General features: G+C 34.8%; 2 protein-coding genes across 2 annotated transcripts in view; one reads left to right on the top strand and one right to left on the bottom strand.

The window, feature by feature from the left end:
* The window catches only part of LOC149807264 (uncharacterized), a 79,838-nt gene extending 77,508 nt beyond the window's left edge, over positions 1–2,330 (bottom strand). Inside the window, exon 1 of the mRNA XM_089964184.1 lies at positions 1,896–2,330. Within this exon, the coding sequence (XP_089820310.1) occupies positions 1,896–2,306 (411 nt within the window). The 5' untranslated portion in view covers positions 2,307–2,330. The remainder of the gene's footprint in view (positions 1–1,895) is intronic.
* A 10,182-nt stretch (positions 2,331–12,512) lies between these two features.
* On the top strand, positions 12,513–19,821 carry LOC149807263 (cis-aconitate decarboxylase-like). The gene is made up of 4 exons (XM_089964172.1): positions 12,513–12,670; positions 15,114–15,330; positions 17,422–17,911; positions 18,386–19,821. Exons 1-4 carry the CDS (start codon positions 12,569–12,571, stop codon positions 19,296–19,298), a joined length of 1,722 nt encoding a protein of 573 aa, XP_089820298.1. The 5' UTR covers positions 12,513–12,568; the 3' UTR covers positions 19,299–19,821.
* The last annotated feature ends 1,234 nt before the right edge of the window (positions 19,822–21,055 follow it).

The following is a 21,055-nucleotide window of genomic DNA, read 5'->3' as shown; positions in this document are numbered from 1 at the left end:
TGAGTGATTACATCACGAAAACCTCTCCATCTAAAAACAGATGCGCTCATGTCTGTGTTGATTCTGTAGGAAAGAAGGGACTGCAACTTTTGATGGTGGGACTCCTATTTTTACCAAAATGGGAGTCCTGGACTCCTAGTTTTAAAATCCTAGTGAGACCTTTGGTGTTTAATATCCCACTGAAAGTCACTCTGTGGTTTACAAAAGGTATTAATTTTGCTTGTTATCCACAAATAGAACCATATGATCGAATTTATAGTAAAGTTAATTGCAGTTGCATATGTGAAGTCACTCTACTGCTGTGGCTGTCTATAGTATTCAAAGTACTAATTCAGTTCCCATAGTAAACCACTGCAAACAACATGATATTAAAATTCAATAACTTAAAATTTTTGAGTGCTCATGATCAAACCTATATTTATCAGTATAGATGAAACCTGGATGTCAGCTTCTTTGTAGAGGAAAGAATATGAGCTGTGGCATTTTCTGGACCTGCATGTGTTTGAAACATGTGCTTTCAATTCTGCACCAAAGAGTCAGGTGCTAATTTTAGTAAAGAATGTTTCAAACTCAATACTGTTAAAGGACTGAAATTCCATCAACAAAACAATGTCTCTATTTTTTTCACTTACAACTGGGATAAGCTCTCAAAAGATTCTTTTTCCTAAAACATAACTTACATTATGAACCAATTCTGGTCAGCCAAACCCATACATACTCTATTTCATGTTGACCCATTTCCAGTCTGGTTCTCCTTTTTTCCGTATCATTAGTACCACATGTCCTTAAGAAGATGCCAGTCTTTGCAAGAAAAACAATGATTACTGTTATCCTCTAAATTGTGGCTAATTTGCTAACATTTCATGCCGGAATAATTATTAACCAAAATGTACTGAAATTAAGATCTCTTTCGAAAGTAATAATAATTATTTTTATATTGCCTTTAACACCATACATGACATATAGAAATACAACATAAATACACACAAAATTAAAGAGAAGTAGAGTTAAAACAGGTATGACAAAACGAAACCATAAGACAGAAATACATATATATTGTATACTAAATCGCCCAAAACTGCCACTGATGTTAGGTGCCTATTTTTGTGTTGAAAAAGCAATCGTTTATTCTTTTTACTGTTTATTTCTTTAATTTAAAAAAAAACTGTTACTTTTTAAAATCTACTAAATATGCACAAGTCTAGCTTGGGTGTAGGGTAGCTGATACACATTCTTTGCTACTAAGGAGTGTGTATAAGCATAGAAAACATACATTTGTAACTGTCTTGCAGAATTGCAGGAATTATTGTGATAATAATACATGACTAGGAATCTAATTAAATAATTTGAATTAAAGGTATGTGGATTATGTTTTACATGGATGCTAGAGCATACCCATTGGTAGTAACTGCCCATATGCTGGTCGGAATTACCCAGGTGTTGTGGATATAATTATTCACGACGTGGTTGGAACTATCCACATTTATCAGACTGACAAAAATCTTATTTTCTGTGGGTGTTTCTTATCCACGACTGATATTTGTGGCCTAATCCCAATACAAAGTTGACTTTCGATCCATGGACGTAAGCCTTATATTCGGGTATGTTTATAGGGCACTGGTGGTTCCAAAGCGGTCGGAATAAGAACCGTTTATCCTGCACATGAATATTTTAACACTATACGTTTAATTTAAAAAGCAGAATCTTATTTTTTTTTCTGCATTAAATATTTTCATAGAAATTATAAATTGGGGGTAGGTGGGTATGTATTTCTAGTATAGAAACACAATCTTTTACAATTAGGCTTTTCTAATATTTTTTTAAATAATGTGTATGTAAGCCCTCGGACTGTACAATACCTCCGAGTTTACACTACCGAGTAGAATTCTACAAACCAGATTTTGCAAATCATCATTGCCCCCAATGTGAATAGCATTGAAGAATATCTGTGGAACTGTCTTTCTCCCCGTACGCCGCTGTACCTCCTCCCTACATTGGGGGAAACGCTCTAAGTTGATATCAATATAAGGAATCCCCAGCTCCTGGAGGGTACTTTTAGCCTTCATGCAGTGGGGACATCCTGTGATGGAGTACACAATCACCCTACCCTTTACTTCCATGTCTGCGGAGTACGTGTAAAACTGTTTTTGTAAAAACTTCCGATTTGGTGATAAAGCCGCCTTCCTAGAAAACAGATATCGCCAAGTGACCCAGAATCCACTCTCGATGTTACGATTAACTGATCTGATGACGAACAATACAGGTGTAGAAATTGGCGATAAAATCCTTCGAAGCATAATCATCATTGTTTGGGGGCTTTTTTCAATCAAGGGGAGGTTAAACCACTTTTGCGAATTTGAATTGTTTCCCTTGGTCCGTAAGGCGCTTGTGCCCAAGTAGTATGATAATGGAATGTTTAAGATTGTCTCACCAATTTTCGGTTCCCAGTCCCAAAACCCCTGCAGGATTCCCCACGACTTTTTCCCACTGAGGAATTTTTATGTACACGTGTTTATCTGTGATTGTAGCTGCTTGTCACTGGTTTCGGAGCTGCATTTCAGTGATAAAGTAATTCTATATACGTGAAAGTGCGTCTGCAATCAGATTACCACCATCCTTGATAAGACTAACATCAATATTGTATTCCTGAAACATCAAACTCAACTTCAACAATCTCTATTTTATTTTACATTTTGTCAAGGGTGTCGTGATCACTGAAAACAATAATAGGAGAAGGGGTTGAACTAATATACACTTCAACATGCTGCAAAGCCAATTTCAAAAGTCAAGCATTGTATTCATCTGTATCAGTTCTCCTTTTCTTCCTCTCCTTCCTTCCTGCCCTCTTCCTGGCCGCTTCTTATACTATTCTCCTTCTCCTGCACCCTTCCTGTGCTACTTGGCTGTTGTTTGCTTTAGCAATTTCATTGCGAACCACATATTAAACATATACCTTTCATCAAGCATTTCTTTTTCTTTGTATGACTTATAAATTTGTATGCATCAGTTTGTTTGTTTGCGCTTTAAGTAATAAGAGTTCATATATTATATAAGTATGTTTTATTATATGCTCATTTTTCTCCGTTAACTTTACATGATCGAATCGTTCAATATTTTACGATATTGTACACCTTCATATTGCACCCATGCGCAGGACACATGTGCCTTATAGTGTATTAGGAACTACTTTGTAAACAAATCATGTACATTCGCATAGTAGATGCAATATGTTTTGGTTTATTAAATTTGTTTCTGAATGAACTGGACTGCAACATACCAACTGTTTTGCTACATTCCACGTTAACTTTTTGATACATTGTTTCAGATTTTGCACAGACACCAGATTTCATAAAATTGATTGGTACCTACAAATAACATGCAAGCTATAAAGGCATAAACTGTCTCCTTTAGCTGGTAATAAGAATGGCAAAAAAAATATACTTACAGTTTTACATCCAGAATTTCCTCAAAATGTACTTTCTTAGTTCTTCAAATCTGAATTACATGAGCCATGTCATGGTGAGTTCTCAAGCTTGATTACACATTTCGAAATTGTACTGCAATTTCGACTATATTCCAAGTGCAATTACATCTTCCTTACTGTACTCAAAATGAGATAAACATTAAATTCAATAGCGTCTCTTTGATAATTGCAATTGAAACACTTCATATTTTTCCCACATAATGACTTCAAATAGTCAATGACAGAACAAACACACTTGCAGATGTAAACACGCTTCTCCCGCGCCGCTTCAATCCGATGTATTTCATGTATAATTTGCACAGATGAATCCAGTCCAAAATCACAAACTTTCGTCGAATCGAAACAAAATACCAAAATATATTCATTATATTCATGCCAGATCAAATGGAAAAGTTGTTGCAATGCGCATTCATTCACAATATGACTGCAAATTTCAATTTTAACTAGACACGCCGTTTTCTTTCGAAAGTTATGTCGAGCGCGCGACTAAGTTCAAATTTATCTGGGCGGAGTTATGTGCGCATTAATAATGATGTTGTTGCGTAATGATAAATCTGCGCTTGTGTATTTAGTTTGGAATACGGCATTCATTCATTTACGTTGTTTCTTGTAGTGTATTTTGTTTATATAAGTAAGCCTTAGGTAGAATAAAAAAATGAGCATATAATAAAAAGGTTACTGCATTTGTATGGGAAAATATGAACTCGTTTTGTCGGATGGATATACTGCACTCCCAAGGTCGTGCAGTATTCCATCCCAAAACTTGTTCATATTTTCCCATATAAATGCAGTAACCTATAAATATTGTATATGCATGTATTATATAAGTATGTTATATTGTATCTGCATGTATTATATAAGTATGTTATATTGTATCTGCGTGTATTATATAAGTATGTTATATTGTATATGCATGTATTATATAAGTATGTTATATTGTATCTGCATGTATTATATAAGTATGTTATATTGTATATGCATGTATTATATAAGTATGTTATATTGTATATGCATGCATTATATAAGTATGTTATATTGTATCTGCATGTATTATATAAGTATGTTATATTGTATCTGCATGTATTATATAAGTATGTTATATTGTATATGCATGTATTATATAAGTATGTTATATTGTATATGCATGCATTATATAAGTATGTTATATTGTATGTGCATGTATTATATAAGTACGTGCATGTAACATTCATTATATAAATATGTTATATTGTATCTGCATGCATTATATAAGTATGTTATATTGTATGTGCATGCATTATATAAGTATGTTATATTGTATCTGCATTCATTATATAAGTATGTTATATTGTATGTGCATGTATTATATAAGTACGTGCATGTAACATTCATTATATAAATATGTTATATTGTATCTGCATGCATTATATAAGTATGTTATATTGTATGTGCATGCATTATATAAGTATGTTATATTGTATCTGCATTCATTATATAAGTATGTTATATTGTATGTGCATGCATTATATAAGTATGCTATATTGTATCTGCTTTCATTATATAAGTATGTTATATTGTATCTGGATGTATTATATAAGTATGTTATATTGTATCTGCATGTATTACATAAGTATGTTACATTGTATCTGTAAGTATTACATAAGCATGTTATATTGTATCTGTATGTATTACATAAGTATGTTGTATTGTATCTGCATGTATTAAATAAGTATTTTATATTGTATCTGGATGTATTACATAAGTATGTTGTATTGTATCTGCATATATTACATATGTATGTTATATTGTATCTGCATGTAGTACACATGTATGTTACATTGTATCTGCATGTAGCATACGTGTATGTTACATTATATATCTGCATGTATTGTACATGTTACATTGTATCTGTATGTATTATACATGTATTTTACATTGTATCTGCATGTATTATACATGTATGTTACAGTGTATCTGCATGTATTATTTATGTATGTTACATTGTATCTGCATGTATTATATATGTATGTTATATTGTATCTGCATATTGATGTATTAGTTGCTCACTGAAATGACTTGTTTGTTGTTCAAATGTAACAAAATACGTATCGTTGATTTACTTCTGTATATGCGTATGATATAATAAAGACAATAATAACTAAACATGATACTATTGACAAGTTGGAAAGTTGTCAACAAACTGACTACCCTCTTATATTCTTTAATAATAAAATACACACCCACACCTCCACCCCCAAAAAATAAAAAAGAAAAGAAAACAAAGCAAAATATTCAAATGATCTGCTTTGGGGGTCATACAAAATATATACACAATGGGTTTCATGAAAAATGTATTCTAACTCAAATATAATCATTTTATTTTATCTTATTTGAAATATGTGATATACACAATTGGTAGCTAAAGTTGTCACAACATAACAAGATATGATAACTAAACGGCAAAATAATTTATATATTTCAACATGAATGTCATATTCAACTTGTTTTAAATTATGAAATACCATTTTTATAATGTCTTCATGTTTAGTACAAAGGGCTGAAGAAATGGGTTTCATCCTCGAGTTTGTTTACACAGAAGGTGTAATATCTAGCTTCCATTTGGAGAACATGGGTTTGGTAACGCCCACTTCGATCTTCAAGGAATAAACACGTTCTCAACTGGGTACACGTTTCAAGCTGTTCTTGATATTACTAAGAATAGAGACAGTACGGTCACTGTTGAACAATTATATACCACAGTCCACTGGGTAATTTTTAATACTAAACATGTAAATTTGGGTGTAAAGTAAACTTGTTGTAAATATCGAGGATAAGGTGATTTCAAACAAGGGGGGGGGGAGGGAGGGTATTCTAGTGAAACAGATTGGCGTTATTTTAGCCGTCCGATCTGTTTGAATTAGCTGAATGCACGTATACTCGCTTATAGGTTTAGGGTTTAGTCTGTAGCTCTATGTCTATGCAGTTTGTTCGGAGTAACCAGTAGAACAAACAGCATAGACCCTGATCGTTATTATGCTACGGAAGATAAGGAAATTTGTTGTTAGCAATTTTACTCATCTTAAAAGCCAGTACTTATGGTACGACGCCGTCTACACATAGCTGTAAAAGACAAATCTCTTTATGAGACAATGCGCCACTGATTTCTCGGGGGGGGGGGGTCACAATTTTTCTTGGAGAGGATTATAGTTACACTTACACGACACCGTCAGTTGATCTAATCAGGCAAGGAGTATGGGTTTAATGAGCATTTATTTACAGCCAAATAACCTTTATGTGTAACCGATGGCTTTGAATTCGACATCTGTCAATCACGGACGGGTAAGTACAAGAGTAGATAGTCAATTCAATATTTTTCTTAAAAGTATCTTGTCATCTGACCTGGGGAAAAAAACAAATTATTGTGCATTATGAATCTATGACACTGTATTACATTAGTCATGTCAGAGTTTCTGTCTTTCCGTATCTCTGTCCGTCGTCTAATTATCTTTCTTTAAAATCTTGTCATTTGTTCCTTTCTGCCTTTATTAAGTTGTTGACTTATTCTTTCCATCAATCTGGGATTTATATACACGGTGTATGTTTGTCCCAGTTTCTTATATCTATTACTTTTGCAGGTTTCCATCCTTTTCATAAAGCAATTTTTTAATGGAAGTAATCCGTTTGCTTTCCCTTTCATGTATATACCCTTTTATTTAAATCTTTCCTTTCCTATATTTTTCCTTTCTCTTTTTTCTACCTTCATTTGTACATTCATTCAATCATTTATACATTTTGTTGTATGTTATTTATCTAAAGATAATATTTATTTATTAGACTTAAAGATATACGCCTCTTAATTTTATCACCAAAGATAATTTGCAGTAGATACTAATACATTTCTGTAATTAAATGTCTAGTGGTTAAAAATTTAACAACCTTGATCCAGGCATATATCGAATTTGATTTTGAGACCAAACTCTCTGTTTCATTCTTTAATTCATTATACGTCTTTCGTACATTAAAATTTAGTATGATGTATGTCACGGAATTGGAAAAATCCTTTTATTTATTAAATAATTGTACTCCAGTATCGTTTTTGTGTACAACGGTACCCGAGGGTAATTTATGTATATTGTAAACAGATTTCGAAATAGTGAGTTCGGTTCATCCTATGCCGTACGTGCGAAGTGCTTTCGATGGGAAGAACCGAATACTTCCAGCGCACAGACGACGTATTGCGACATTGTCTGTGTATAAATGCCTCACCGTAAAACTAAATCTTTACATTAAGGAAAGTTGTCAGTGAGCGGTCTACTTTAAGGACTAGCACATCTTCAGCTGTAGAGGCATGTGAGTTATTAATTTATTGTCCATAAGTTATGACTATTGTACTACCACGTTTATTTTTGTATGTTTTATATGTAGCTTCGGCTTACGTAATATCATGCAAATATTTTCTATTCTTGTTTGTGACTTAGCAAGAGATTTATATTAGCAATATAGAAAGTTGCATTTTTAAGAAACGTATAGTACTTTATGTTTCTTGTCGGGCACGGTTAGGTTCACTTCTGAACTTGTGTATTGTTTTGTAATTATTAATCTGTGTAGCTTACCGTATATAACGTCATTACGTTTTATCGAATATGCCCGTATCATGCATAGTACACGGTGTTAGACCTAGTTTCAGCTGACCAGAGTGATCGGAGTGATGACCAGAGTGATCGGAGTCTCAGCTGTATAGCTGACAGGAGTGATCAGAGTAATCGAAGTCGACGTGGTACCAGCTACAGACCTAGCCATTGCAGTTGACCATAGCAGCTGTGAAGCTGAACCATAGCGGGGGCCCCGAGTGGCCGAGTGGTCTAAAGCGCTCACCGTTACGGATCACTGCCATCTCACCTCTGTCTGCGTGAGTTCGAGTCTCAGGCTCGGCTAACGTGGGTACGTGAGAAAGCATGCCAGTAGCTTCTCGTGGGTCGGTGGTTCTTCCCGGGGTTTTCCAGGGTTCTTCCTCCACCAGTTATACTGGCCGCCATGTATAGCCTATCTTGTGCTGAAAAATGGCGTTAAACCCTACAACAACAACAACAACAACTGAACCATAGCAGCCGTAGAGCTGAGTAAACAGTGTTGCTGGTCGAGTAGCAAGTGATCGGGCGTTGCTGGCCGAGATTGGTGGGCGCTGATTGCTTGATTGACCAACCTGGAATACTGGCTGCTTGATTGACCAGTGTGACTGGTAGCCAGTTGTGCTGATGACGGTGGCGAGTTTGTAACTCCATACATGTAATCTTTTAGTCGTGGGCTAATCTTTGGGGTTTGCAATACCCAGTTTGTTTTTGGGACAGTAAAGCTATTTCGTATATCAGTGCCTTTGTTTTCATTATTTTCACTATTTGAGTGAATACATTTTTACTATATGAGTAAAATACCACAGTTTTACTATTTGAGTAAAACACGTCATTCTTTCGTTGTGAAATCACTGCGAATCATTCGCCCCTTGTTCTTGAACTGTGTAAGGTCATTTATTTGTATTTTCATTATTTAGTTCGTGCTGATTATGATAATTGATCCAATATTTGGATATTATACGCACGTATTAATCATAATTCTTTTCTCATTCAAGTCATTCGTCATTTAACATTCAAAAGTGTTCTGTTGTAAATCCGAAATCCCACCCGGTTAGGTAGGTCGTGGGTTCGATCCCCGGCCGAGTCATACCAAAGACATACAAAAATGGTACTAACGTCAGCCTCGCTTGACGCTCAGCATTAAGAGGTTAGTGTTAGGACTGGTCGGCCTGGTGTCAGGATAATGTGACTGGGTGGGACATCGAGCTACATGTCTGCGGCATGATGCCCCAGTGCTAGACATCACTATAAACTGACACACTGCAGACATCGTAGCGATATGATTGAAAAATTGTTAAAGCTACGTTAAAAATCCAAATCTCTCTCTCTCTCTCTCTCTCTCTCTCTCTCTCACACACACACACACACACACACAAAACATAATCAGGTTATCTACATATTTGTGTAATACACATACAAAATTGTATTTGCAAACTTCAAGCGAGTTTTCCTTATCTTTAAAGGGTTTTTCATTTTAACAAAATTGAATTAAAAAGTACAACAACAAAAACTTTAATATTTGCTTTAATGACATGAAAATCTCGTAAGATCATTTCTAAAAGTAAAGGTACGTATATATTATTCATATTAAATGTAATTTGTCTGTCTCAAGTAATCTTTCGCACGTGCTTTCACCTTTTTTTTTCCCACAAAAAGCCCAGTTCAAAAGGATATCCCAAAGTGTACAAAATTAATTATCAGGTCAAATTGCCAGAACTTAATTTACCCCGTTGACACACTCGAATCTTACAGTTTGGTCTGTATTTACTAATCCTCATGTAAAACATGCGTCACGCTTCATTCTATTTAAATATTTACTTCTCTATACCTGCATTTGTGAAGTTCAGTTATAATAGCCCGGAGGTTTTGAGTGGTGGTATATTAATAGTGTCATTTTCTTCAATCGGGGCGAATGATTCAGTGAGCACCAACCACTCAACGCTATCTCACCGTTCTGATCTAAATTGAACACCGTCGGCTGACGTCATATCCTAATGTATGGATGGTTTTTATTATTATATTAACCTTGCTCAATAGGTGCTAAATAAATCTACATTTAGAGCATAGTTGAACCTTCTCGCATAGTAAAATTAAAAGAACTACTTTAAAATTAACTGTTCCACGTGCATATTAATTGCATGCGATACATTTAATTCTTAGTCAACTTGTAACCACTACATGATCTATTCATTGCCCCGCCATATAACAATCAGCCTGCATCATGTCCAGTTATACCCAATAATTAACCGTCGCCAATATGCAAACAAACATTGACTACCAAATGTCCAAGGTATGGGGCTTAAATCTACCTTTAGTACTCAATGGATAGTTTCTTATTTGACATCTCCCTAATTTGTAGCGTAGCGGGCATTAGCCTGAAAAGCGCAAGTCTTGTGCTTGTAAATTCACACAAACTAAATCTGCAATTTGTTTTCCATTTACGCTTCTAAAAGGGTTGGCATGTTTGGTGATATGCTGTCACAGCTAGATTATCAATGGAGATCAAAGGTTTAACTTGGACCGCAAATGAACAACCGTCTTGGCTTACGTATTTGTATGTATGTCTGCTATAGCACAGGGGTTAGAAAATTAGGAGTATCCGTCCATGAATTGTGCTATAGCGGTAAACATCTCAAAATCGGGATGATTTAACCCGTGATTGGAGGCATGCCAAATTGTTGAACTACAAGTGAACTTCAAACATGCATGAGGCCCATACTGATTGTTGGAGCCGCCTTGTCACATGAAAATAGTTAAAATATATCTTTACTGTCAAAAAAGCGCCTAAAAAGAAGGGTTGGGGTAGTACCGATTCAGTGTAATAGCCATCACTTGTATAAGGATTTAACCCGAATACCTTTATTAAAATCTTTCAAGCACACTTTACACAAATATCATTGGTTTGTTTTTATTTGCATCTTTCATGTAGAAAATGTTTTTATGTGTCAGCAATCTATCACCAGAAGATACATCCAAACAACTGGTCATGAGACCTTAACTATACATAAGTGCGGCATACGTCATTCGCTTAACCTACACTCCACTGGTTGTATATTCAGGAACAATATTTAGCACGTACTCTAGGTCACTTCACGTCACTGTTAATGGGTTAGTCTCCAGTACTAGGAGTCCTCACAAGGTTCCGGAAGACTAATCATAGCTCTATCCATCTGAATGAATTAGAAGGGTTCATTGTAGATACAAAAGCGAAACCGAGCGATTTGTTTCGAGTTGCAGAAGAGATGAGACGAAGTTTTTGATGATGAATTACAGGAAGGTTACAATCATGAACATTGCTCACTTACCAACAAACACTGTCAAAAAAAATCAATATGACGTAAAATTACGTCAGTAATAAAAAATGAAGCTGGATATTATTTTAGCTCCTTTTCTTTTTCAAATAAATTTCAGAGATTACATTAGTATCTTGTTTCATAACACCGTGCTCTTTCATATCGGATCCATTAAACAATCTCATTCTTCTCGAAACATTTTAAAACGGTTTTGCAAGATAACTTTTGGTCGCGGGTTCTGAGCTCGGCTTGAGTCATACTAAAGACTTGTGAAAATGGTACTAACAGATGCTTCGCGTGGCGCTCAGCATTAAGAAATTAGTATTAGGACTGGTCGGCCTGGTGTCAGGGTAATGTGACTGGGTGGGTCATGATGCTACATGTCTATGGCATGATGCCTCAGCGCTAGACATAACTATAAACTGCCACACTGTGACATCGAAGCAATATAACTGAAAACTTGTTTAAGCTACGTTAAAAATCCAAATCACACGCACACACGCACGCACACACACACACACACACACACACACGATGCCTTTTGGTATAAATAAAGTTTAAAATTTTAGAATTTGCATTTGGCACCGGCAGATATGAACTTAACAGATATATATTCAACTCAGGGTTTACACTATTTCCTTACGATTTCTGGAGTCTTATGATATGTAACAAACCAAATTAGCATTTCTATACCTATGTCCATTTAGTTTTTCCAACATCAGTAACAGTCATTACTTTTCCTTTCAATAAATACCACGTGACTCTGAAGCAATTAGGCCTACTAAGGAACGCGGATATATGTCCTCAAGGCATTGTATTGTCCCACATACAAATGTCATCCTTTCCTGGAATATATGTACTTGTTGGTGGAAAACCCCATTACGAGATAAAAAGAAAGCACGCTATTAGTGTGTGTTTTCTTCAGTTATTTCTGTTTAACAAACTACTCTTAATGTTCGTAACTCACACACTCAAATTATAAAATATATTTTGTAGTTAGAATGGACGATTGTCAATACTGAAACTTTGAATCCTGACTTCATCGAATTGATTTAATAGTTTCTGCATACACATTAGCTAGTTGCAACTAACAATACGTGCGTCACCGCGATTAAAGAGAAAGTGGGAAATTTTCATGGCTTTCCCGATGAGTCATTAAGTGGGGATAGGTAGCTACGTGTATGTATATATTATATATTCGTATATATAATCGTTCACCGGAGACAGACGAAATAATAGAGAACGGCCGAATAAGATCGAAGATGAGCTTTTCACAGTCGAAGGTAATTTAAACTTATCCTGAGTTTGAGAAACAACTGTATGGTCTTTTTCTTTTTAACCCTTTCTTTCTTCTTATTTCTTTCTCCACAAATACATGTACTGAGTCATCTAATACTCGGTTTATTCTTAGTTTTATTATTTCTGATATATTTTATTAGTAGACATATAAAATTATCCCTCTGTCAAATAATAATAATAATAATAATAAGAAGAAGAAGAAGAAGAAGAAGAATTACTATTATTATTATTATTATTATTATTAGTTGGTAATCATAAGGTTGATGTGAAATTAAAATAGAGTTAGCCTCAAATTCATATTACGACATTTCACATTGTCTCGGCATTAAGAGTATGCAAACTTTTCCTGGCTTGTTTGTCAGTCATTGATTTCAATTCAAGTTTTTCTTATGCTACATATTAAATGTAAAAAATAAAAAAAAATAAAAAAATCTTCCTTTTTTAATATCATTTATGCTGGCATTTTTGCTAGTCATAGTTTTCTTGTGTTTACTAATCGGTTTAATATTTTTATTTAGGTCTCTCACTGTCACTTTCCTATCCTTTTTTTAGTGCATATCCTTTAAAGAATTTGATCTTTGGTAGAAAATTGGTTCTTAAGCTAGTACTCATATTCAATAAAAGTGATTACTTACTTTGTTTATGTGCAAGCTGTCCTCGGTCACAATCTGAGCATCTCTATCTCTGTATGTCTTTCTCTTAAATAGGAGAATACCCGTTATTACAGATTTCATTTAATCACTATTAAACGATATCAAGCATCAGTAATAGAACACTTCGTTTATGCCAGTAGTGTTGTAGCGTGTGTATTTTTATAAGTATGTATATATGTTTGAGAGGGTGTGTGTGCGTACGTGAGTTTGTTCATGTAGTTATATGTGTTTTTGAGCGTGTGTGTGTAACTTTCTTTAAACAGGTATATAGACGTTTGAGAGTTGATCTAAGAAGATGAACAAGAATTAGCGTTGGTGATTTTTTAACGACGGTGTTGTTTCTCGTGCTATTATCACGATTGTTGCAGTTACACAAAGGTTTTGTTATTGTTGCTATTGTTGCTGTTGTCGTAATCATTGGAATAATTGAACATTCTGTAGTTTATTGATAGCAGTAAACATATGTAGAAACTTACACCTTTATATTTCAGTGTTTTTGCCATAACACATATGAGAACTGTAAAATCAAACTAATAAAACATTATCCCTAGCAACAAGTGGGGTGGAGTTGAAGGATGGTGGTGGTTTCAAAATTAAAATGAAAATAAAAAGAAAAAAAAACATAAACCGCCTAATATTTGTATTTATCACCATTTCGTGAATGGATGTCTGAATTAAAATGAAAAATAAAATTGCGCAACCAGCCAACCAAAAAATTGCTAATAAAATATTGCCGAGAAAATTGTCAGTTGCTTGCTTCCATTTAACAGTTTTTCCTCTGAAACTTAGGAATAGAACGGTTTGGAAATTAGATAATCACATAAATTAAATCTATAGTGTGTACGTGAATGGACATAGAAATTAGAAAGGTGTTAATGATAATACCGACTCTTCCGACGGAGATTTAATCACGCAACAAACGACTCGATGGAATATTTACTTCGATGTCAGGTTACACATCAGAACACAACTTGGCTTTCCCTTGTTTCGTGTACAAAAAAAAAATGGGTCAAGTTTCTATTTACTTAAGGTTTATATCATAGTTAGATTCAGTCGGCACCATTTATTATGGGCTACATACAATTAAAAAATATTGTTATGTCACTAAACGATACATGTAGTGTCGGGAATATTGTGATAAATCTGTCTGTCTGTCCATTATATCTCCTCATTTAGATTTTACCAAACTTGGTTGATTCTTGTCTAAATAGCAACCTTGCTGATGACGTGTTATTTTTCTGTTACTCTGTTGTTTTAATTAGTTAAATTTGTAGATTTAAACAAAATCAAACATGACTTGCAATCTGTAATAGACGTCAAATCAAACTCGATATATGCAACCTGTAATAGACTTCAGATCTTGAACTCTGGGTCAATGCTCAGTTGGCGCGGGAGGTGGCGGGGGATTGATATTGAGTGTATAAAATTATGCTATTTTATTTCTGACAGGAAATATGCAGCAAATAACTCAGATATTTGCCGCGTTCAACCATCACAAATAATATAGTTTTTACCCATATAATAACTGCAAGCGGAAATTAAAATTGTTGAATTGGAGGGGGGTTGGGTTAAAAAATATTTCAATAATAATTTGTCTTGTTTTTTAAAGATAGCGAGCGAAATAATCCATTGGATTAGACGTGTCATAATTTCTCTTTCTGCACATCATCAAGGCTAAACTCTGCGCATTCTGTGTCGATTTTCTTAAATCCTCAGACTTTAATATTATTTCGGTTCACCGAAGTTAATGTTGGTTGTCCTTTTTGATCCACAGTGCCTATCACAGAACCTACAGCGTTTGGCCATTAGAAATGTCGCACGCAGGAAATTTGTTAAAGATACAATCAGCAGCACCCATGTCATGAAACAGCATATTTCTGCCAAACCGGTACAGGACTCATCTATATCTGAACGTGTGAACGTCCGTGTAACGGCACCTCGGTCAACAACGTCGGGTCCAAGACATGTTCACTCTGCTACCGTCGATGTCGGTGAGAGACCTTTGATTACTGCATGATACATATTGTCCATGTATGTAAGAAACCTTTAATTGCTGTCATGATATACACTAAAAGGAACTACTTCTTTTGTTTATTTTATCTGTTTACACAAAGAACCAGCTCCTTACATAATGATCAGAATATTTGTCCATCAGTTATATTTTTATAAGCACTAACCTGTTTCATGTGTTATTAAAATTATTAATGGCACGTGTCTGATTGGACAGGTAATGGGGTTCTTGATTATTATTACTTGTCTGGGATCTAATAAACAGTAACAAAGAAAGAGTGTAAACAACAAGCTTTGAAAAATTTTAACAAATAATTTATTTCCCTGAAGAAAGAAAACCAATGTAAAAATGAAAAAATAAGATCTTACGGTTTTATAAATCAAATCCAAAAAATAATCAATGAATTAAATGTTAGAAGTCCTAGTAATGAAATGCTCTAATGAATTCAAGTTCGAGTCCCGACGAAAAATCAAAAATGGAAGGCAGTGACGTATAATGTAGTCAGTATAGCGCTGGTGTGTTTACAGTTCTTTGTGAACTACAGAAACTAATATTCCAGTGTTTTAATTCCTAATAGAATTTCAAGAAATGTCTTTGTTCAAAAATCCTATATGAGCACTCAAATATTTCCAGGACAAAGAATTAATAATTCCAAAACTTAAAATTTAGACTCATCTAGTCATAACGAAATACATTCCAGTGTCCAAAGTAAAAGCCCAACTGAGATTATTTCTATATAGACAAAGGTTATACAGTCAAATAATGTGCAAAATAGATACCCGTATGAGGGTCACGTGATCACATTCCAGAACAGATTAGAAGCCATTTACATGTCTAAGGTCACGTTTTCCAGTACAGCCTCGATTTCACTTTTATCATTCACACATTAAGAATTAATTTTTTAAAAAGACGTTGTTTACTTGGTTCTCAATCAAGGCCAGGAATCAGGTCAGCAAAAAGATACAAAGTTCTTTTTAGGTGTTTTCAACTGAAGAGTCAGGTCAAACTAATTTCTGGAAAATATCAAATTCCTAGTAAACGAAATTATATTGCTTTGACATGCAAAGAAATTTAAAAGATTTAAAAAAAAAACAACTTACAAACAATTAAATTAAATCAGATATAAATTAAATCAAATATACACAACAATTTTGCACATTTTAAGCATGGAATTCATATTTTTGGAACAGTGTATTCACTTAGGGACATAAGACTTATGATGTTTACAAATTTGAACATTTTCATTGTGGCTCATGCAAGGCATACAATTATAAATTAATATTGCAAATGAGTTAAAACATGCACTTGTACTTACTGCAATCACAGATTGGCATATCTATATAATTTATAATCGGTTCATACTTCTAAATACAAAAATACACAAATATATTAACAAGGTATGTGTATTTCATGTTTTATTCGCTTCGTAACCAAGTCACGCTATACATTAATTTCTAATTTTGAGACTTAGTTTCTCACATTTGAACATACTACAGCTCTTCCGGAAATATATTTTATTTAATTGAAATCTACGATTCTTAAAGAAGACATATCTAAACTATCTACAATTTCTTTCAAATTACAAACACAATTAACGTCTACACTTACTCTTCATTATTTATTAGTTTCAATTGTCAAAGTATGAGATAAAAGATGAAGTTCAGTGTATACCACCTATTATATATTAGTTCATTCAGCTATAAATATTTCATTTTTCTCCATGATATGATGTAATTGATCGAACTATAGAACATATTTTGTACACAGTACTTTACCTTAATGAATCGGGAATTTTCTATTTATCCCATCTTGCCAAACGTGTGCCTAATCTTTTATCGCAATATGTTATTGCTACAACAGAAGTTAGCATCGTCCAGTGTGTCGAACTGAATTGTCCCAATCAAAAATGTCTGCTAAATATAGCATGTTTCATCATCTGGCCTGCATCCAATAACATATATGAAAATAGTATAAATATCATACTAATTATAAAGAGGACACTGTCTTAAATCCTATTGACCTGATTTTAAACTCCCTGCCACAACTTTTTTTGAACTGTAATTTATTTCAGCACCACGACCATGTCTGAATTTGTCTACATCCAATCTGACAACATCGCTTGCTGATCTGATCTCAAATACATCAATGAGGCACTTATCGGACTTGACAATTCACAGAAGTAAGAGAATGATACTGGACACGCTAGGCGTTGGCATTATCGGAGCACAGACCGAAATTTCCAAAAATCTTCGCAAGTTTTATATGCTCAATGAAAATTCCCCAAAGTCGCTAGTCTGGGGTACAAAAGGTATTATGTGTAGCCTTGGGACGGCCGCCATTTTGAATGGGATAAGCGTGCATTCGATGGATTTTGATGACACGTGGCACCCGGCGACTCATCCTAGTGGGCCGGTTCTCCCCGCTATTATGTCTCTGATTGGTCAGCTTGGACAGAGACGCGCCTTCACGACGCAAGACTTACTGACGGCGTTCAATGTGGGTATACAGATCCAAGGCATACTACTCAGATGCTCAAAGAGTTCCAAGGATATACCTTGCAGGTAATACATTTTTTCCCCCCTTTACTTCTGTTGCCATAAAATCTTTATAGATCTAACATAACGTTTATCTCTGATAGCTGAAACATAATTGAAAATGTGACACACAATTTTCTTTGTGTAAGAGATGAAATAACTATCGCTGAGGATCTTCTCAATTGATAATAATTTCCCACTGATGCGAATAACTTGCTTTTCACAAGTTGAAATATTTCCTGTCCGTATTTACTTTATTTCTTTTACACATACTTTATGTTATTGAAATCTTTAGATGTCTATAAATTTGCAGTTTTATGCGTTTAACTATGTAATATACGTATGCTTGTGATAAAAAAAAAGATTTCACAGCCATAACTGATTTTGGTTAAATCAAGTAAATAACATCTAAACAACTTTTGTCTCTTAGAACACAATCAAACCAATGGTATAAAATATATCTCTCAATTTAAATAACATTGATTTCTTCATTTGCAATAGATTTCATCCCCCAGCAGTTGTTGGAATAATCGGAAGTGCAGCCGCCGCATCTCACCTTCTTCGTCTAGGACCACACAAAACCCGACATGCCCTTGCTATCGCCGCATCATACGCTGGGGCACCAATGGCGAACGCCGGAACGTTAACGAAACCCTTCCACTGTGGAAAATCTGCCAGGTTTGGACTTGAGGCCGCACTCCTAGCTGACATTGGTATTGAAGGGAATGAAAATATCTTTGATGTAGAATCTGGGTTCGGTGCTTTCTTCACAGACTTTGATCCAGATAATTACCTGCAGGATGGCAATGAGGACGAATTCGTTTTGCACCACCAGAATGTTGCTATCAAACGTTTCCCAGCACATCTAGGAATGCACTGGGCGATCGACGCCACGCTAACTTTAAGACAAGAGTTGGAAATGGTGTTTCATAACTTTTCAGTGTCGGACATACAATCCATTGAAATTGTTGCACCGAGATCCAAATATATCAATCGCGCTGTACCACGCAACGAACACGAGGCACGTCATTCATTTCAGTTCAATACGTGCTCCGCGCTTTTGGATGGTTCAGTTTCTCCCTCCACCTACAGTTCTTTCTTGAGCAGTAGGCCCGATCTGCACCGTTTGCTTCATAATGTAAAGATTTACACACCCGATGACAATGTTCCTTCTTTTGAAGACATGTACGTGGAGGTATCCGTGAGGCTGAGGAACGGCGAGGTCGTCAGATCTAGATGTGACACACCGTATGGACATTGGCGAAGACCTCTAAGTGACCAAGACGTGGAGCAGAAGTTCAGGCTAAACACGCGCTCGCTACTTGCAGGAAATGACACCAAGATTATTGAATTTGTATCGAGTTTGGACAAACCAAAGGACCCTCAAGAGCTTCTCAAGCTATTGGCTGCTTAGACGGAATATGATTTTGTGTAAAAGGAATGTGTACATATGAATCAACTTCTTGAATTTCCATTATAACATATCAGAAGTTGTAGCTTTCTCTGAATTTTTTTTATCCCTCTCCTGTGGAGATTAAGCATATGTTCTCGTCATATGTAATATACTTGTTAATTTATGTATGTATGTATGTATGTATGTATGTATGTATGTATGTATGTATGCATGCATGCATGCATGCATGCATGCATGTATGTATGTATGTATGTATGTATGTATGTATGTATGTATGTATATGTGTGTGTGTGTGTGCACGCACGCATGTATGTGTGCACTCAATATTTAGAAAATAAATCGCAGAATCCGTTTGATGTGCCAAATACATTAATTGTGTATACTTTGATCGTGGTCCTCTTTATCTTTCGCTCAAGTATGTCTATATGTGTGTGTGTGCATGCGTGCGTGTATATATGTATTACATGTCTAAACACTTTATGTACACTGTTCAGTGATGATAGTCGAATAAATTCACACTTTATTTCCTGTCTTATTTTCTGAGTCAGATGTAATGCGAGCTATTTTGTATTAAATGTTCGTATGCTAAAATATGATCAAATGGAGACGTGGAACACACACACACACACACACACACACTGACTGATCAATATGAGAGCTGAAAGTGTTCAAGTTGCTCACGTTTCTATTAAATCAACTACAAAAATGTATGAGAATTGCTATTTTATCCCTATCCGTTTACTAAGATAATACCAAGATAATACTTTGAGGAAACTGCGAGAGATGAATAGTCTGACATGATCATTTAAAATATTTCATTAACTGGAGTTCGATCCGGTGTGTAAATCATTCCATTCACACCAACACCACTACCACCCAAACAAATAACAAAAAAAAAAAAAAAAAAAGATCATACATAGATGTTATTAAAATGTCAAGCTCAATCGTTCGTGCTTGACTAACATATTATCAGTTGCACAGGAAATATTCTCTCTCTCTCTCTCTCTCTCTCTCTCTCTCTCTCTCTCTCTCTCAGAAACGACTTTTGAAATAATTCTCGTGTACTTACAAAATCGAAAACGCGACTGAATATATCCGTGAAAAATGAAACCTTATTAAAAACATTTCCAATGTCAGTAGAGTGTGTACCCTCCATATGTATGTAAAGTCATTTTCAAAATAAATATTTATTCTGCTGGGGTTACTTTTATGACAATAAATCCAATTTGAACCCAAAAATTTATGTTTTGCACAGTAAAATGCTATGAGGAGAAAACGTCAGGAGGCATCTATCAGTTATGCGGGGGTGGGATCTCGCATGTAGACGAACCAGTAGTAGTACTGCGGATATCTATTTGGTACAAAATTTCGAAATCTATAAATCTTATTCAACCCTTTAATTACTATTGTATTGCTATCTTCGAAATTATTTTTGCTAAATGTGAAGATTTCTCGTACAGTAATAAGTCATATCTGAGAAGTAACAGACATTATATAAAATACGTCAAATCATGGGCACGCTCTGTCAATTAATGCGTTATTTCACAAGAAATATCAGCACCAAATCTTTATTTTTGCAAATTATTTCTGAAAAGGGTCGAACTAGATTTCAAAAGGTGACACACATAAAAGAGTTTTGTCCGTTTTTTGTTGGACATCTAAATGTTTCGTTTGCTTTTAAGATCACACACACTTTTTATTGGAATTGCATTCTGACATGCTTTCGAGAGATTTTGCTAGTGCTTATATAAAATGAT

Source organism: Sinohyriopsis cumingii, chromosome 1 (genome assembly GCF_028554795.1).
Source record: "Sinohyriopsis cumingii isolate HCF-2022 chromosome 1, ASM2855479v2, whole genome shotgun sequence".
NCBI classification, from domain to species: domain Eukaryota; kingdom Metazoa; phylum Mollusca; class Bivalvia; order Unionida; family Unionidae; genus Sinohyriopsis; species Sinohyriopsis cumingii.
The sequence above is the reverse complement of the archived record's forward strand: the minus strand, read 5'-3'. Positions and strand labels throughout refer to the sequence as shown.

What these genes read in the sequence shown, in the direction of transcription:
- LOC149807263 (XM_089964172.1), top strand. Translation starts at nt 12,569, where the DNA reads ATGTATATATTATATATTCGTATATATAATCGTTCACCGGAGACAGAC. An exon ending in CTCTGCTACCGTCGATGTCG is followed by an intron (nt 15,331 to 17,421) that starts GTGAGAGACCTT and finishes AATTTATTTCAG; the next exon opens with CACCACGACCATGTCTGAAT. An exon ending in TCCAAGGATATACCTTGCAG is followed by an intron (nt 17,912 to 18,385) that starts GTAATACATTTT and finishes CATTTGCAATAG; the next exon opens with ATTTCATCCCCCAGCAGTTG.